The 17,958-nt window shown below is 42.2% G+C and overlaps 1 protein-coding gene across 4 annotated transcripts in view; it reads right to left on the reverse strand.

Annotated features, from left to right (window-relative positions):
- The window catches only part of gabbr1b (gamma-aminobutyric acid (GABA) B receptor, 1b), a 244,315-nt gene that overhangs the window by 40,169 nt on the left and 186,188 nt on the right, over positions 1-17,958 (reverse strand). For all 4 annotated transcript variants that reach the window (XM_061760292.1, XM_061760295.1, XM_061760293.1 and 1 more), the window contains one exon: positions 11,508-11,585. In XM_061760292.1, coding sequence (XP_061616276.1) covers positions 11,508-11,585 — 78 coding nt within the window. The remainder of the gene's footprint in view (positions 1-11,507; positions 11,586-17,958) is intronic.

Below are 17,958 nucleotides of genomic sequence, written 5' to 3' on the forward strand. Positions count from 1 at the left end.
CCATCCGCCAACATCCCCCGGACTCACGGCTGTGGTGTCCTTGAGCAAGACACTGATACGCCGAAATGCTCCCCGGGCGCTTCAGCTGCCCCCTGCTCCAGTGTGTTCCACTAACATGTGTATGTGTTCACTGTGATGGGTTAAATGCAGAGAACACATTTCGTGTGCATGCATGCATGTTCATGACAATAAAAAGATGATTCTTCTATTCTTCTTCTTCTTTAAGAATGAATATGAATATGAAAAGAAGAAATAACGAATATTGAAATATTTAGTGTAAACAAAATGTATTGTGATTATTTACTTGTTATTACTTTCAAGCAGAATACTAGTTTGTAAGGAGAGGCCATCACCTCAACCTTCACTTTGTTGGTTGATGAAGGGCGAATGCTCTCACGTGCATATACAGTCGGATAAAGCACTTCAATCGCAACAACAGTGATCTCAGATTCTCAGAATGGTTTTGTCTTCTTTTCTCTAAAGTCTCCAAGTCTTTTTCACCCACTATGGCCATGGCTTTCTCATCCGAGCACATTCTGCTCAGGGATCAGATGAATGCCACAGAAGCCCAATCCTGCCTGCAGGTATCCGACCTTGGCAGGGTGACTTCAACAAAGAGACATTCCTCTTTTGATTTCCTTCAACCTGGAATTCATCTCAAACCTCATAGGCACCCCTCCAGTCTGCCAGTAAAGATTCTTGAAATTCCTCAGGATGCTTCTTGGATGTATCTATTGTACATGACTTCTTGGAACTCAGTGGCTCTCTTTACAAGGTTTTTATTGTCCGTGATTAATCACTGAGTTTTCTGCTTGCTTTTACCAGGGTACGTCCAAATTGATTGGCTAGTGTTGGAAGAATAAAGTTGTTTTTTCTCACTTTCATACCTGCATATCTTAGGGCTTTGGCAACATCACATTAAATTGCATACTCCTCGCTAGTACTACTATTTGAATATATGTCATATACCACAAGAGGTCCACATGACAGGACTGTGGAACCAGATCTATGTCCCAAAAAAATGATGACTATAAACACACACTCCCACACACATACATATGTATATATATATATATATATATATACACACACACACATATTTGATGATGGAGCAGTAACATGAAATGTTTGTAACTTTCATTTTGTTCCAGCAGAGCAACTTTTACTGCAGTTGAGAAAGATGAAAAATGAAAAAAACAAATGTTAACTTGTAAACATTTGGCTTCAAACCAGAACACACTTTACCTGTGCATGTGTGTGGGCGGTTAAGAAAGAGAAGTAAGTGTATGTGTGTGTGTGTGTGTGTGTGTGTCACTGTGAATATGTAACCTGGAATCCTGTGGGAAAATGTGTTCATCAACACTAAAACCTCTCCCTGCCCTTGATGGTGCGATCGGGATGTATGTTACCATGGAGACAAGCCCCGTAATGGTTACCACGGCAATATGAGAGCGAGGCACTGATGCAGCTGTGGTTTCCAAGGAGAGAAGAGAGGAGACTGTGAGCAAATACATTGAAGTGAGACAGAGGAGGAGCAAAGATATCAGAAGGATATTAGAAACCGAACAGATTGTACAGAGGGAGCGCAATGAGAAGAAACGCATACACGTTACACACAAAATTGGCAAAATTGTTGGTACCCTTTTGTTAAGGAAAGAAAACCCCACTGAAATAACTTAACTGACACGTAAAACTTAGTTAAAAAAAAAATCAAAATAAAAAATCATTACTGAAGCGTAACAAATGAAAATGAGGCATTTCCTTTGAATTGTGGACGAAAAATATAACAACAACAACAATAAAAATCTGATGAAACTGGACTGGACATAGTTATTTAGTTACACAACCTTTTGTGACCGTCCTTGCAATCGTGCAATTTTTGTAACTCTGAACGAGACTTCTTCACCTGCTGCCAGCTCGTTTGGCCAATTGGTTCCAGCTGTCTTAGGTTTGAAAGTCGCCTTCTGTCAACTGCATGCTTCAGCTACTTCACATATTTAGATCATCCCATGTTTTGTTCTCAGCCATTGTTGGGTGTTTTTAGCTAGCTGGTGTGTTTTGGGTCACTTTTTCCTGTCGGGAGCTTCACGAGAGCAAGATTTCTGACACCAGGCAACGCTGACATTGCGCCAGAATGCCTTTCATTTTACCCCGCACACATTGAAGATACCCTGTGGCAGATGTTACCGAAGCGGCCCCAGAACAATCATGCCTCCTACGTGTAGTAGTTATCTTTGTATGCATCATTTCTGGGTCTGTCATTTCAGTGGTGATTGGAAGGGTACCAAACAAAGCAAACTAAAACAAAGAAAGTTTAGAAAGGAAGGATAGACATGAGTACAGAACTAGCACCGATGTACTAAACAAAGAGCTTAAGTGAAAATCAGATCATTATTCGATTGACATTTCCACTCGACTCAAGTTTATTTCATACTTTAAACAACCGCAGCGCCACACAAAGTGATGTACATTATATACAAATAAAACGGAACAACAAACATAGGGCAAATGAACACAATAGATTAATAGCAATGTTAAAAAACTATAAAAACAATCAACTTAAACACTAAACAAGTGCAGAGAGTTTTCAAAATGGACAGTGACATTCCAAAGAGATGCACCAGCAACCGAAAAAGCTCTACACCCTCTGAGCCTGCGTACACCCTCATGCAGTACCTCGACAAGCGTCCGGTCAACTGACCTGAGGAGTGCAGACAACACTATGCTTCACACTTTGTAGAAGCAATGTAGGTATGATTGGATGAGTTTGGTGTGCAATAACTTACTGTAAGAAGAGGCCTCACCCTCATCAATCATGTTTGGTGCTGAACAAGAACAGAGAATGGGAGCCAAATTCTATTCTGGATGAATGGACACACTTCAATATCTTGTCCATATAAAGTCCGCAATGACTACATTTTTAGTTTCTGAAGGTATAATGCTGAGATCTCCTATTACTTGCATGCACCAATAAATTCTCTTCTGACTATTTTTAATGCTGTCATCACTATGGCTGACAGAGAGATGGACATCTTTAAAAGCACATCAGGGTGACTGGAAGTCCCACAGCAAATTCTGGCGAACTGGCACTTCCGCTGTCCAAAAGCATCTGTTGACCTTCGGTCCAGATGGCCGAGCCGGACAGGCTGGAGGCTGCATGACCGTACAGTAAATGACGGTCAACACAAAACTCTCTGGAGGTCAGTACATCCTCTGGCTTCCCTCAGCATAGGGAGAGGCTGCTTGGCTAACCTTGCTCTATGGTGGCACATAGCCTGTAATGCAGGTATGGCTGAAGTCCGTCCCGCAGGCCATATGCACAGCCCGCAGCTCAGTTGAACGGCCAGCGGCATATTCTAAAAATAACAATTAAGTCTTATCGACATATTTCCAAGTATCTCTTCCAATACATTTGCCCACCTGAAATGTAGATGTTTTGTTACAAACAAAAGCTGAAATGTTGATCTCGTATCTCAAATTCAGCTTTCGATATCAAACCCAAATGTTTTTAGTCTACAGAAGAAAAGATATTGTTCCAATACCTTTAGAGTGAAGTGTACACTGTGTTCCAAATTATAAGGGCTGTGCACAAATCGGTGGTGACTCCAATTGGGATTTGAGTGGGTGTGGAAAAGCGATCATCGAATTAGAATTTTCGGACTTGAATCAGAACGAATCTTAGAAGATCAGACAACATACATTATTCTGACAAGAGTTTCAACTGCTGCCACGCTGCATTTACTTAAAAAAAAAAGGAAAGATTTTTATTGTTTATGGCTGACGTAATTTGGACTTACGGCGCACAGTTTCTGCGCATATGCACGGTTGTAGTTTGTTCTTGCAGTTGATCACGGATGCAAATAAATGTAAGCCTCCACCAAGATCTCGGCGGAAGGAGGCGTCCGATAGCCGAGCCTGAGGAGCTGCACGGATATTCATGGCAGCGCCACAACCAAAGCCGGAAAGGAGGCGACGGCGGCAGAATGAAAGGGAGACAGTTGAGCGGGATCCGACACAGCGTGGCGGATGATGAGAGCTAGACAAGCAGCTAGCGAGCTAGTTAGAAAGGAGCCAGCTGGTCCCAGGCAGGGAGGATTTATGGCACCGACAGGTGCAAAGCCAACCAACATTTGGCCATGCTAAGGCAAAAGTTCCTGGTTAAAGCCAGCCATTTTAAACTAAAGCGAAAAACTATTCTGGAGGGAGAAGCAGCAGCAAAAACGTGCCAGCGTACTGGTTTTCTGGTTTCAAATAATCAAATTGGAATTTTTTTTTGTTGGACTATGACGTCTTTATTTCTGAGTAGTATGAGGAGTTCCAATTCAATTCTGATTCAGAAGTCATTCGGTACAGTCAACACAAATAACAAATCAGGATTTGAAGGGCAAGTCCGAGCCCGACAAATTATCATACAGATACAGAAGTATTTAAGTTATGAAAACATGAGGGTTTGAGTTACTTTAGGGGGAAATTTTCCCAGTTTCCCAGGTAACGACTACTTAAAGGAAAACAAAGAGTTTGTTCGACACCATTAAGTGAGTCAGTTTACATGCAGTAGGCCATGGGGAAAGAGTGCTGATTAAAATTGTGAAATCGGCCATAATGGACTCTATACAAGCACCACTTTCACTTTAAGGGCGAGGTTGCGTGCTAACTTCCGGTTGCAAGGCAAATGCATAGCAATAACAAGCACTGCATCAAACTATCATCAAAGTATACTCGCTGTCTGCTTACGCAAAGTTACCATGAATGATGTACAACCCCAATTCCAATGAAGTTCATATGTTGTGTAAAACATAAATAAAAACAGAATACAATGATTTGCAAATCATGTTCAACCTATATTTAATTGAATACAGTACAAAGACATGATATTTCATGTTCAAACTGATAAACTTTATTGTTTTTGCAAATAATCATTAACTTAGAATTTTATGGCTGCAACGCGTTCCAAAAAAGCTGGGACAGGTGGCAAAAAAGACTGAGAAAGTTGAGGAATGCTCATCCAACACCTGTTGGGAACATCACACAGGTGAACAGGCTCATTGGGAACAAGGTGGGTGCCATGATTGGGTATAAAAGGAGCTTCCCTGAATTGCTCAGTCATTCACAAGCAAAGATGGGGCGAGGTTCACCTCTTTGTGGACAAGTGCGTGAGAAAATAGTCGAACAGTTCCATACCAGCATCTGTGATGGTATGTAACTGTGTTAGTGCCAATGGCATGGGTAACTTACAAATCTGTGAAGGCACCATTAATGCTGAAAGGTACATACAGGTTTTGGATAAACATATGCTGCCATCCAAGCAACGTCTTTTTCATGGACGCCCCTGCTTATTTCAGCAAGACAATGCCAAACCACATTCTGCACGTGTTACAACAGCGTGGCTTTGTAGTAAAAGAGTGCGGGTCCAGACATTGAAAATGTGTGACGCATTAAGAAGCGTAAAATACGACAACGGAGACCCCAGACTGTTGAACAGCTGAAGCTGTACATCAAGCAAGAATGGGAAAGAATTCCACCTACAAAGCTTCAACAATTAGTGTCCTCAATTCCCAAACCTTTATTGAATGCTGTTAAAAGAAAAGGTGATGTAACACCGTGGTAAACATGACCCTGTCCCAGCTTTTTTGGAACATGTTGCAGCCATAAAATTCCAAGTTAATGATTATTTGCTAAAAACAATAAAGTTTATCAGTGAACATTAAATATCTTGTATTTGTAGTGTATTCAATTAAATATAGGTTGAACATGATTTGCAAATCATTGTATTCTGTTTTTATTTATGTTTAACACAATGTCCCAACTTCATTGGAATTGGGGTTGAATTACCATAATAATTGCTACAGTTATTCAAGCATCACTGAAGCAATCGAAGTATCCTTATCTGATTTAATCCGCCATTCATAGTTTCATAGTGCGTACACGCAAAGACACAACTCTCAACTTAACTTTGTTCATAGAGCACTTAGAAAAACAATCACAGCTATACGAAATTGCTATATATAAAGACGGAACATAAATAGAAGAGAAAGCCTTTCTTGTCATTACATGGTGAAGATAAAACGAAATTAGGGTTATGAAAACAGAACACAAGCAATAAAACAATAATGATGAGCATATAGCAGTGTCAGGATCAATGTTCTCACGGTTCAATTGTTTCTCAGTCCGCGTGAGTGACCGGTGCTTCGTGACAGCAGCAGCTGGCGGCGGATTGCCGCCGGCGGGAGCTAAGCGGTGCCGAGCGGGGAGGGAAAAGGAGGGAAGCTCGGAGCTTCGACCGTCGCCGCCTGTTGTTGTTGTTTCGTGAAATTGTCTTGGCGAAATTGTGTGTATTTTCCCCACTTCCCATCTTCTTTGTAGAACCGGGACACTGTTAAACGTGTTTACAATACAACGGTGAGTTGAATTGCTGAACATAATGGGCGGGTGGGCGTCACATCGTAGTGTTGGCTGGAGGAGCTATCCCATTGTCATTAAAAAGTCAAAACTTGATGAAATTTCCACTAAAAAAATACCAGCACCCAAGTATTGAACATACCGATTACACAACCCCACGATATCCCACATTTAAAGAATTAGGTTATTTTAACATCAGATGGCGCCCCAGTAGCATGAAACAGACAGACACCGGAAATTCGTACGCTGTCTAATCTTTCCGCCGGAAATGCGTGATCTGTTGCCGTGCCTATCGTCCATAGTGTGATGAATGAAAAGCACTGGAAACTTAAAAAAAAAAAAGAAAAAATAAAAACTTACATGAGCTCATCATACTGTTAAATGTGTGTTATTCAGACAGTAAACAGTTTTTTGTGATGAAAATGTAAAAGTAGAACAAATATACTGTAACTTTCTGACAAGCAAATGCATGTTTTTTTAAAGCAATGAATTTGCCACGAGAACAACTTCACAGAGCAATCAAGTAAGTGTCAATCATTAGAAGCTAACTGCTCCCTCACTTAAAGCGAGCACCCGTAGAGATTCCATTGCATTATTACTGGTGGATACAGCATTTAATCACCAAGCCATCAAAATACAATTGCCCGTAGGTGTGAATCTGAGTGTGAATGGCTGTTTGTTAGTAAAGATATTATACCTGAATTTAAGTACAACAGATTTTTTTCCAACCAATTTCTTGGAGGGATGGATGTATTTGGAGTGAGATTGCAGTTGTTTTGTACAATAAAATGGAGGTTATTTTGGAAGCTAATATAATTGTTGATGATCAAAACATTTCGATTCACTGTAAATCACACATACGTTTGAGGAAAATGAACAAAAAGCGCATATGCCTCGTAATTTCCAACACAGTGTACAATACAGGAAGCCCTCGATTTACGAATGTGTTCCGTTCCTACGCTGCGACGTAACCCGAATTTCCGCATAAGTAATCTTTCCATCTCGGCAAGGATTGAAGAACGTTGCTTCGTGATCACTGTATCCCTCATAGGGGCGAAACCCTTCACGTGCGCTAAAATACGGGCTTTGTCCTTAATAATGGTCGCCACGGTCGACCGACTGAAGCCTAAGTCTTTACTGATATTCGTCGGTGTCTTTCCTTTCTCTGATCTTTTTATGATGTGAAGCTTCGCTTCCATGGTAATTACTTTTCTTTGGGCTGGACCAGCATCGCGAGAAGACCCAGCTTTCTTCTTTGGGGCCATAATGTGAAAAAAGGAGGGCGAAAAAGGCAGACACAGACTAGCACTATGCACTAGCTAAGCAGAAACCCCATGGTGCTGGGGACAAAATGGCGGACGAGACACGGGCGTCGTAAAGTCGAAACGTCGTAGGTCGATTACGTCGTAACTCGAGGACTTCCTGTATATTTGTTTCTCATTCTCCAACTGTTGACAAGACCAATGTCATTCATGTAAGGTTGTAGTAATTTCGTTGAGTGGCAATTTCTCAAGTTGCCAGGTGTACTGGAGCAGTATGATAAGGGATCAGTAACAAAATTGAAATCTCTTGCAATTATGTTTGTGCAGCTGCGTTGTATGTTATCATTATTAGGGCCATAAATGTTAGTGACGGTCAAAATTGTTTGATCGATGATCAATTTAATTATTATAAATCTGCCATCTGGGTCAATAGTAGAAGTATTGTGCGTAAATGGAAGATTTTCTTATTGGTTGCGGATTTTAATTATGTTTTGATGATGTTCATATTTTATACTATAATGAAGCCAAAGCATCAAGTAATGTTTTCAACAGAAGTCATCTATACATACTTCATCAACCATTATTACATTTTGTCAGTTTACTTTCTTAATTACAACCCCAATTCCAATAAAGTTGGGATGTTGTGTTAAACATAAATAAAAACAGAATACAATGATTTGCAAATCATTGTATTCTGTTTTTATTCAGAATTTTTTTATTATGAATTTTATGGCTGCAACATGTTCCAAAAAAGCTGGGACAGGGTCATGTTTACCACTGTGTTACATCACCTTTTCTTTGAACTTCTTCTTTTCCTTTCGGCTTGTCCCGTTAGGGGTCGCCACAGCGCGTCATCCTTTTCCATGAGAGCCTATCTCCTGCATCCTCCTCTCGAACACCAACTGCCATCATGTCTTCCCTCACGACATCCATCAACCTTCTCTTTGGTCTTCCTCTAGCTCTCTTGCCTGGCAGCTCCATCGTCATCATCCTTCTACCAATATACTCACTCTCTCTCCTCTGGACGTGACATCACCTTTTCTTTGAACAACATTCAATAAACGTTTGGGAACTGAGGACACTAATTGTTGAAGGTTTGTAGGTGGAATTCTTTCTCATTCTTGCTTGATGTACAGTTTCGGCTGTTCAACAGTCCGGGGTCTCCGTTGTCATATTTTACACTTCATAATGCGCCACACATTTTCAATGGGAGACAGGTCTGGACTGCAGGCAGGCCAGTCTAGTACCTGCACTCTTTTACTACGGAGCCATGCTGTTGTAACACGTGTAGAATGTGGTTCGGCATTGTCTTGCTGAAATAAGCAGGGGCGTCCATAAGGATGGGGCGTTGCTTGGATGGCAGCATATTTTTCTCCAAAACCTTGATGTACCTTTCAGCATTAATGGTGCCTTCACAGATTTGTAAGTTACCCATGCCATTGGCACTAACACAGCCCCATACCATCACAGATGCTGGCTTTTGAACTTTGCGTCCATAACAGTCCGGATGGTTCTTTTCCTCTTTGGCCCGGAGGACACGACGTCCACAATTTCCCAAAACAATTCGAAATGTGCACTCGTCGGACTACAGAACACTTTTCCACTTTGCATCAGTCCATCTTAGATGAGCTCGGGCCCAGAGAAGCCGGCAGCGTTTCTTGGTGTTGTTGATAAATGGCTTTTGCTTTGCATAGTAGAGTTTCAAGTTGCACTTACGGATGTAGCGCCGAACTGTATTTACTGACATTGGTTTTCTGAAGTGTTCCTGAGCCCATGTGGTGATATCCTTTCCACGTTGATGTCGGTTTTTGATGCAGTGCCGCCTGAGGGATCGAAGATCACGGGCATTCAATGTTGGTTTTCGCCCTTGCCGCTTACATGCAGTGATTTCTCCAGATTCTCTGAACCTTTGAATAATATTATGGACTGTAGATGATGAAATCCCTAAATTCCTTGCAATTATACGTTGAGGAAGATTGTCCTTAAACTGTTCGACTATTTTCTCATGCACTTGTTCACAAAGAGGTGAACCTCGCCCCATCTTTGCTTGTGAATGACTTAGCAATTCAGGGAAGCTCCTTGTATACCCAATCATGGCACCCACCTGTTCCCAATTAGCCTGTTCCCCTGTGGGATGTTCCAAACAGGTGTTTGATGAGCATTCCTCAATTTTCTCAGTCCTTTTTGCCACCTGTCAATAAGGTTTATCAGTTTGAACATTACATATCTTGTATTTGTAGTGTATTCAATTAAATATAGGTTGAACATGATTTGCAAATCATTGTATTCTGTTTTTATTTATGTTTAACACAGCGTCAATGGTTCAATGGAATTGGGGTTGTAATTTCTCAAATGATAAATGTTATAGTCTTGTGAAGTTGAAATCTACACTTCAATCACATCTGGTTGTTTTACAGTAGTAAATTCATTGCATTTGTGTATGAAAGCAAAAATCATAACCCTTATTATTATCCAAATACTTGTGAACATAAGTTTACTTCAAAGAGCAGGAAATAGTAGGACAGAGGGTGAAGACAGAACATGTTGATTTTTGTACGAACGTACAACAGCTTGGCTTTGTAGTAAAAGAGTGCAGGTACGAGACTGGCCTGCCTGCAGTCCAGACCTGTCTCCCATTGAAAATGTGTAGCGCATTATGAAGTGTAAAATATGACAACGGAGACCCCGGACCGTTGAACAGCTGAAGCTGTACATCAAGCGAGAATGGGAAAGAATTCCACCTACAAAGCTTCAACAATTAGTGTCCTCAGTTCCCAAACGTTTATTGAATGTTGTTAAAAGAAAAGGTGATGTAACACAGTGGTAAACATGACCCTGTCCCAGCTTTTTTGGAACGTGTTGCAGCCATAAAATTCTAAGTTAATGATTATTTGCTAAAAACAATAAAGGTTATCAGTTTGAACATTAAATATCTTGTCTTTGTCGTGTATTCAATTAAATATAGGTCGAACATGATTTGCAAATCCTTGTATTCTGTTTTTATTTATGTTTAAGACAATGTCCCAACTTCATTGGAATTGGGGTTGTAGATAATTACTTGTAAACAGCCAAAATTGTCATTAATGTTAAGTTTTAAAGCGCTTGGTGTTTTATATATCACAGTGGTGTTTAACTTACATGTTTTTTTTTGTTTTTAGATGTAAAGGACCATGAATAATAATGAAAATATTACTAGTGCTTTCCAATCACAGATGGCCTCCATACACTGAATATGGTGTCATTAATTGTTTTCAAGTCTATTGAACATACGGTACTTTCTCTACATTTGCGAGAGCAACATATTGTGTGTGCTCAGGGTAGCTGAAATGACACAAGCTCACACACTGCCTCCATACTGATTAGGAAACACATCTTCATTCCTCAATGTCAAGGTCATGGGGCCCAATGCCATTACCTCCCAGATTGCCATACTCCCGTTATATTTTGACTGTCAACGAACATCTTCTATTTATTGCATCATTTCCACTGCCTTGAACTGCACATTTCACTGCATCTTTAATTAGAAAACGGATTGGAACATTGGTTCCGTAGAATGTTGCTGAACTGTTGCTCTCGCTTAGATATTTGCTGTGATACGTTAGGGATCATTAATGTTCCCACAAGATAAAGCCCGACTGATAGACTGATGAACATTCACAATCAAATTTGAATTTAGAGCGTTGGAGGCTGAGGGAGGGCCATAAAGGAGGAAGGATTAAGGAGATAGAGGAAGGGCTGGTAAGGGTGCAGGGTCAGATAAAACAGGAGATTAGAAGGTAGAAAGAGGGTGAGAGACAGTGATAAAGAGGATAAAAAGGGGAGCAAAGGAAGATGAATGTCTCTCACCAATCCATTTGTCATTCCCATACCAGGACAGATTGCCTTTAGTGCTGTCGTAGTATCCAATCTTCTTATAGCTTGCTCCTGTGAGAGAAAGCGAGAGCGTTACGCTGAGCTCGACTATAACTGTCTAAATTGCATTTTAATTTCATACTGCCTGTCAAACTCAATACTTCGTTGCTCAGGCTAACTTGAGGTTTTTTTGTTTGTTTGTTTTTCAAACAGCTTATACTATTATTCAATACTATTGACGGATGTCTTGGGGAACACTCAGGGCTCTTGGACGAGAGTCTGTTGGTCCCCAGCATTTTAATTCTTCTGAACAACTTTATCAGTCCCAAATCAGTACAGTGGAACCATGAAGTTGAATGTCCCTGAAGACATCAGCAAATGTCGCCAGACTTCAGCTAAAAAAAACATTAAAAGATTAACTCTGACTTGGACCGACAAGGATGATCTGATGCGATACAAAACAACACTTAGCCATTCAGGAGGACAGCCTCAACGATGGGTGTTAAGAACATGAGAGGAGAAGCTGAATATACAGTACACACGAATGCCAGTAACGACTAATTTGAGTAACCAGTGGTCTAAATTGTTATTATCTCAATACAAGTAAGCGGATGAAAGTTATTTCTTCAAGTTACTGTGCGCTACTTTTGTGTCTATGAATCACACAAGTCAAACAGAAGCTCATTTGGCTTGCAGAAGAAGACGCTTTAATGAGCAAAAGCAATTTACACTCTTGGCAAGCCAACAAAGTAACTTGCATTATGGCGAACATAACCAAGAGGCCATTGTATATCATATAACACACAGTCGGGGTTTCATGAAAGAAACACCATAATCCCAGCTATCATCGGGCAAGATGACCTGAACTGGTCGCCAGCCAATCGCAGGGCACATAAAAACAAACAACCATTTGCACTCACATTCACACCTACGGGCATTTTAGAGTCTTCAATCAACCTACCATGCATGTTTTTTGGAATGTGGGAGATAACCGGAATACCCGGAGAAAAGCCACGTAGGCACGGGGAGAACATGCAAACTCCACACAGGCGAGGCCGGCTGAGCAGACGTCACTTGCCCGACTGCAGCTATAGTCAGAATACTGCTCCATGGCTTTTAACCGGCACAAAGAAAAAAATGTAAAGTTGTTGCACTCTATGGTCTCGCCCCACAGTATCTGTCCGACCCTACATCTGACACGTTTCCTCTGGTTGACAGATCACTGTTGGCTAGTGGCCCCAAAAACAAAGAGAAAACTTAAGAGGGGACCGTGTTTCTCAGTTGCTACCCCAAAATTGTGGGGTTGCCCCTGCACCTAAAACAGGCAGATTAATTTCCTGTTTTTAAAACCTCTCCTAAAAACACACCTTTCTCTCTAGCTTTTACCTCAGTTTGAGATATTTTATGTTTTCATTTACTATTTTTTTTAAATTGTTGTTTTACCTTTTTTTATATTGCTTTTATATTCCTGGTATTTTATCAAGTTACAGTACATTGTTATGTTCCTTGCTGGGTTTTTATTTCCTTCATTTATACTGAGTTAAGCACTTTAGTCAACTGTGCAGTTCTTAAAGCGCTCTATAAGTAAAGCTGTATTGGATTGGATCAATAAGTCTTTATTGGCTATGCACCACAGTCATTTACAGTGGCAGGCATCAAATCTTTTCTTAAAAAAGGTACTCCTTATCCAGATGTCTTAGCCAATTGATATCCAATCTTTCCTTCCTGTAACAAAGCAGTTGCCAAAAACATTTGTCTACAAAACATGATTTTGGAGACTTTCAGTTGGGATTTGGAATACACCATTGTCCTGAGTCCATCCATCCGTCCATCCATCCATCCATCCATTTTCTGAGCCGCTTCTCCTCACTAGGGTTGCGGGCGTGCTGGAGCCAATCCCAGCTATCTTCGGACGAGAGGCGGGGTACACCCTAAACTGGTTGCCAGCCAATCGCAGGGCACATACAAACAAACAACCATTCACACTCACATTCACACCTACGGGCAATTTAGTTGTCAATTAACCTACCACGCATGTTTTTGGGATGTGGGAGGAAACCGGAGTGCCTGGAGAAAACCCACGTAGGCACGGGAAGAACATGCAAACTCCACACAGGCGGGGCCGGGGTTGAACCCCAGTCCTCAGAACTGTGAGGCAGACGCTCTAACTTGCTTATTTTTTGGGGGAACCTATGCTCTAACTCACCTATTCACTGTTTTTCTGCTAAGGCCAAAGCAAAAAAGCGTTACGTTGGTGCCATTTTCTGGCATCTTGGTGCCATAAAATTGTTCCCGTTGGTCAAGGAGCTTCATTGAGAGAAAAGTAGTGCTTTGCCACCATCCTTTGACATCTTGGTGACAAAGAACTATGTTGAAGTGAGTTGAGGAGTTTCATTTAGACAAAAGTAATGCCTTGCTCCCATCTTGTGGCATCTCTAGGCAATTCTAAACCTCTTAAGGAGGGCGTAAATTAGGTTTGTAATTGTGGATTTTGCTATTTGATGAAGGGCTCTATCCCTATCCCCCACAAATTGTGAGGGGACAATGTACCGGTAAATATTTTACTCGGACATTGGTAGACCTGATTTATCCAGATTTAGAAAAAAACGTTCACATAGGAAATAACCAAGATCAAGAATAATTATTTCAGGGTAAAAAAAAAGGAAAACAACAACAAAATGTACCTTAATTTTTTCAACAAATATGGTAATGCTGGAGTGTTTTATATTAATTTCCTGGTTTACATTCTTCTTTTCACTTCTTTCCCTTTCTTAACACTCCTTTTTGATGTTTCAGAAAAAAAAGCTAGAGAAAGCAAGTATGAAAAGCAAAACACAAGCAGAGTTACTCATTTCATGCAAAGGTCTCCCACCACTTAACAGAGGTCACTGAGGTCATGGAAATAGTACTGCATCATATTGACATGTCATGACTTTAGATTTGGTATTTTACCTGATAATAATTTCTGAAATTAACACACAGAATGTTGCTGTTTATTAATCAGGTCACTGACAAATTGAAACAAAGATATTGTTTGATATTGCATGATATTTTACACAAAAAAATGAATTCGTGTTTGTTGCGCGTTTATTTTTTCATATAGTGAATAGCTTGGTTAATTAGTGGCCGGCTCATATGCTAATGTATTGGGTGACGATTGTTTATGTATTTTTCATGTGACCAAAAACACTAGACAGACAGAGTGGAACCTCGACTTGAACGCATGCAATTTTTAATTATTTTTGTTTGTAATGATCACAAAGTGGAAAAATACAATGAATACAATGGAGCCCACAATGGTCATCTGAAACCAATTCATAAACAATCTCTATGGGGAAAAGAATTATTTTGAAATTTGATAAGACTTTTGGGTTCCACAATATACTGAAATTGAGCCTCAATAAAGTGTCATTTCTCATTGGTTAATGGTCACAGTAAATATTTCCAAATAGACACTTGGGTAGAGCTCTGAAGGACAGGATTGGTTGGTATGTAGAAAAGTGGCAAAGGTTTGCTGTTATAAAACGTTTCATATCAGCGTGCTGTTGCACATAGGGGCACAGACTGAAGGCATCAGACAATCTCCCACTTAACTATACTTCCAAGTGCAAAACTAATGAGGCATAATTTCGCCACTTAACTCAGAGGATAGACACAACATGCAGGGAATCAGAGAGGCTGCAACCACTCTCATCAGCTCTTTGCATTAAGGAACTCTACAATCAGTAATAATCAGCATGCAGAAAACATTATGCGGTCTCTGCACATGAAGTATAAAGCGCTAATCTCAGGCCTACTGGGCAGACCTCACATTATAGTACTTGTAATAGATATCGTTGATTAATCCAACCTCTGATGAACATAACAGTTTACATTTAGTCACTCAGTGGGAACTGCTTCTGCTATCACTTCTCAATACATATTTCTAAAATATCATACAGCCTTACCCAAACCCTCTATTTCCACTTCAAACCCCCCGACTTCCCCCCTTTTGAGTGCTCATCTCATTTGTCTAATTGCAACCTCCGAGGTCCTCACTCCTCTGTTTATATGCTAGCTCCTCCCACCAAAAATTCCATCGAGGAGCGATGAGATTGACAAAGGATTGAGGCGGGAGGAGGGAGAAATGTTTGGGGCGGAATTGAGATCATCGTTCCTCGATGACATCACTTCAACTAACCATGGCATGATGTCATTGCTGCGTGTCACGAACCGTTTGTGTGGCTGCGTTATTACTATCCCACATGTCCACTTTATGTTTAGTATTTCAAGTGGGATTAAATTCAATCAAGTCAAATATAATCAATGAGCTCTGAAAACCTGTGGAGCATCCTTAAAAGGAAAACCTTTAAGGTTGGACTGCAGCTCCAGGAGGCAATTCATGCATCCTTAAATGAGATACAGGCAGAAACTATCCTTATCATTTGAATTACAATTTCAATGGCTGAGAGAGCTGTTAAGCTAATATGGAAGAAAAACTCCAATATTAACACATAACTTGTTGGCCAATTGTATTTAATTTTTTTTTAAGTTAACATTTTTTTTTTAAGTTAACATTTGTCTTTTTAACAGTCACTGCACAAAACCTTCACGCTTCCGCAATAAAGAAAACAAAAAAAAATTGAAATGTCAGCCTACTAGAATAGCTTCACTATATTTGGGGTTAATCAGAGGTAATTATGGTGGCAATCATGTGCTGACTTCAGTTTAACATGAGTTTGAAACTTGAATGTGATTGTTTAATTCTGAACACCCCAATTATGAGGGTGTGCACACCTGTGCCCCTCCTTGAGCCGTCACCTTATCGTGGTGGAGGGGTTTGTGTGTCCCAATTATCCTATGACCTAAGTTGTCTGGGGCTTTATGCCCCTGGGAGGGTCACCCATGACAAACAGGTCCTAGGTGAGGGACCAGACAAAGCACAGCTCAAAGACCCCTTATGATGACGACAAACAATGGACTTCGTTTTCCCTTGGCCAGAGGCGGGTCACCGGGGCCCCCTACTGGAGCCAGGCCTGGTGGTGGGACTCGAAGGTGAGCGCCTGGTGGCCGGCCGGGCACAGCCCGAAAGGGTAACATGGGTCCCCCTTCCCATGGGCTCACCACCTGTGGGAGGGGCCATTGGGGTCGGGTGCAGTGTGAGCTGGGCGGTGGCCGATGGCGGGGACCTTGGCGATCCGATCCCCGGCTACAGAAGCTGGCTCTAGGGACGTGGAATGTCACCTCTCTGGCAGGGAAGGAGCCCGAGCTGGTGTGTGAGGTCAAGGAGTTCCGACGAGATATAGTCGGCTTCGCCTCCACACACAGCTTGGGCTCTGGCACCAGTCCTCTCGAGAGGGGTTGGACTCTCTTCCACTCTGGAGTTGCCCACGGTGAGAGGCGCCGAGCAGGTGTGGGTATACTTATTGCCCCCCGGCTTGGCGCCTGTACGTTGGGGTTCACCCCGGTGGACGAGAGGGTAGCCTCCCTCCGCCTTCGGGTGGGGGGATGGGTCCTGACTGTTGTTTGTGCCTATGCACTAAACTGCAGTTCAGAGTACCCACCCTTTTTGGAGTCCTTGGAGGGGGTGCTAAAGAGCGCTCCGGACTCCATCGTTTTGCTGGGCTACTTCAATGCTCACGTGGGCAATGACAGTGAGACCTGGAAGGGCGCGATTGGGAGGAACGGGCCCCCCGATCAGAACCCGAGCGGTGTTCTGTTATTGGACTTCTGTGCTCGTCACGGATTGTCCATAACGAACACCATGTTCAAGCATAAGGGTGTCCACACGTGCAGTTGGCACCAGGACACCCTAGGTCGCAGTTCGATGATCGACTTTGTGGTCGTGTCATCAGACTTGCGGCCGCATGTCTTGGACACTCGGGTGAAGAGAGGGGCGTAGCTGTCAACTGATCACCACCTGGTGGTGAGTTGGCTCCGATGGTGGGGGAAGATGCCGGTCTGACGTGGCAGGCCCAAACGTATTGTGAGGGTCTGCTAGGAACGTCTGGCAGAATCCCCTGTCAGAAGGACAGGACTTTGCTCACGTTCCGGGGGAGGCGGGGGACATCGAGTCCGAGTGGACCATGTTCCGCGCTTCCATTGCTGAGGCGGCCGACCGGAGCTGTGGCCGTTAGATGGTCGGTGCCTGTCGTGGCGGCAATCCCCGAACTCGTTGGTGGACACCAACGGTGAGGGATGCCGTCAAGCTGAAGAAGGAGTCCTATCGGGCCTTTCTGGCCTGTGAGACTCCTGAGGCAGCTGATGGGTACCGGCTGGCCAAGCGGAATGCAGCTCTGGTGGTTGCTGAAGCAAAAACTCGGGTATGGGAGGAGTTCGGTGAGGCCATGGAGAAAGGCTTCGAGAAAATTCTGGTCCACCATCCGGCATCTCAGGAGAGGAAAGCAGTGCACCACCAACACTGTGTATAGTAGGGATGGGGCGCTGCTGACCTCGACTCGGGACG

Source organism: Phyllopteryx taeniolatus, chromosome 21 (genome assembly GCF_024500385.1).
Source record: "Phyllopteryx taeniolatus isolate TA_2022b chromosome 21, UOR_Ptae_1.2, whole genome shotgun sequence".
Lineage (NCBI taxonomy): Eukaryota > Metazoa > Chordata > Actinopteri > Syngnathiformes > Syngnathidae > Phyllopteryx > Phyllopteryx taeniolatus.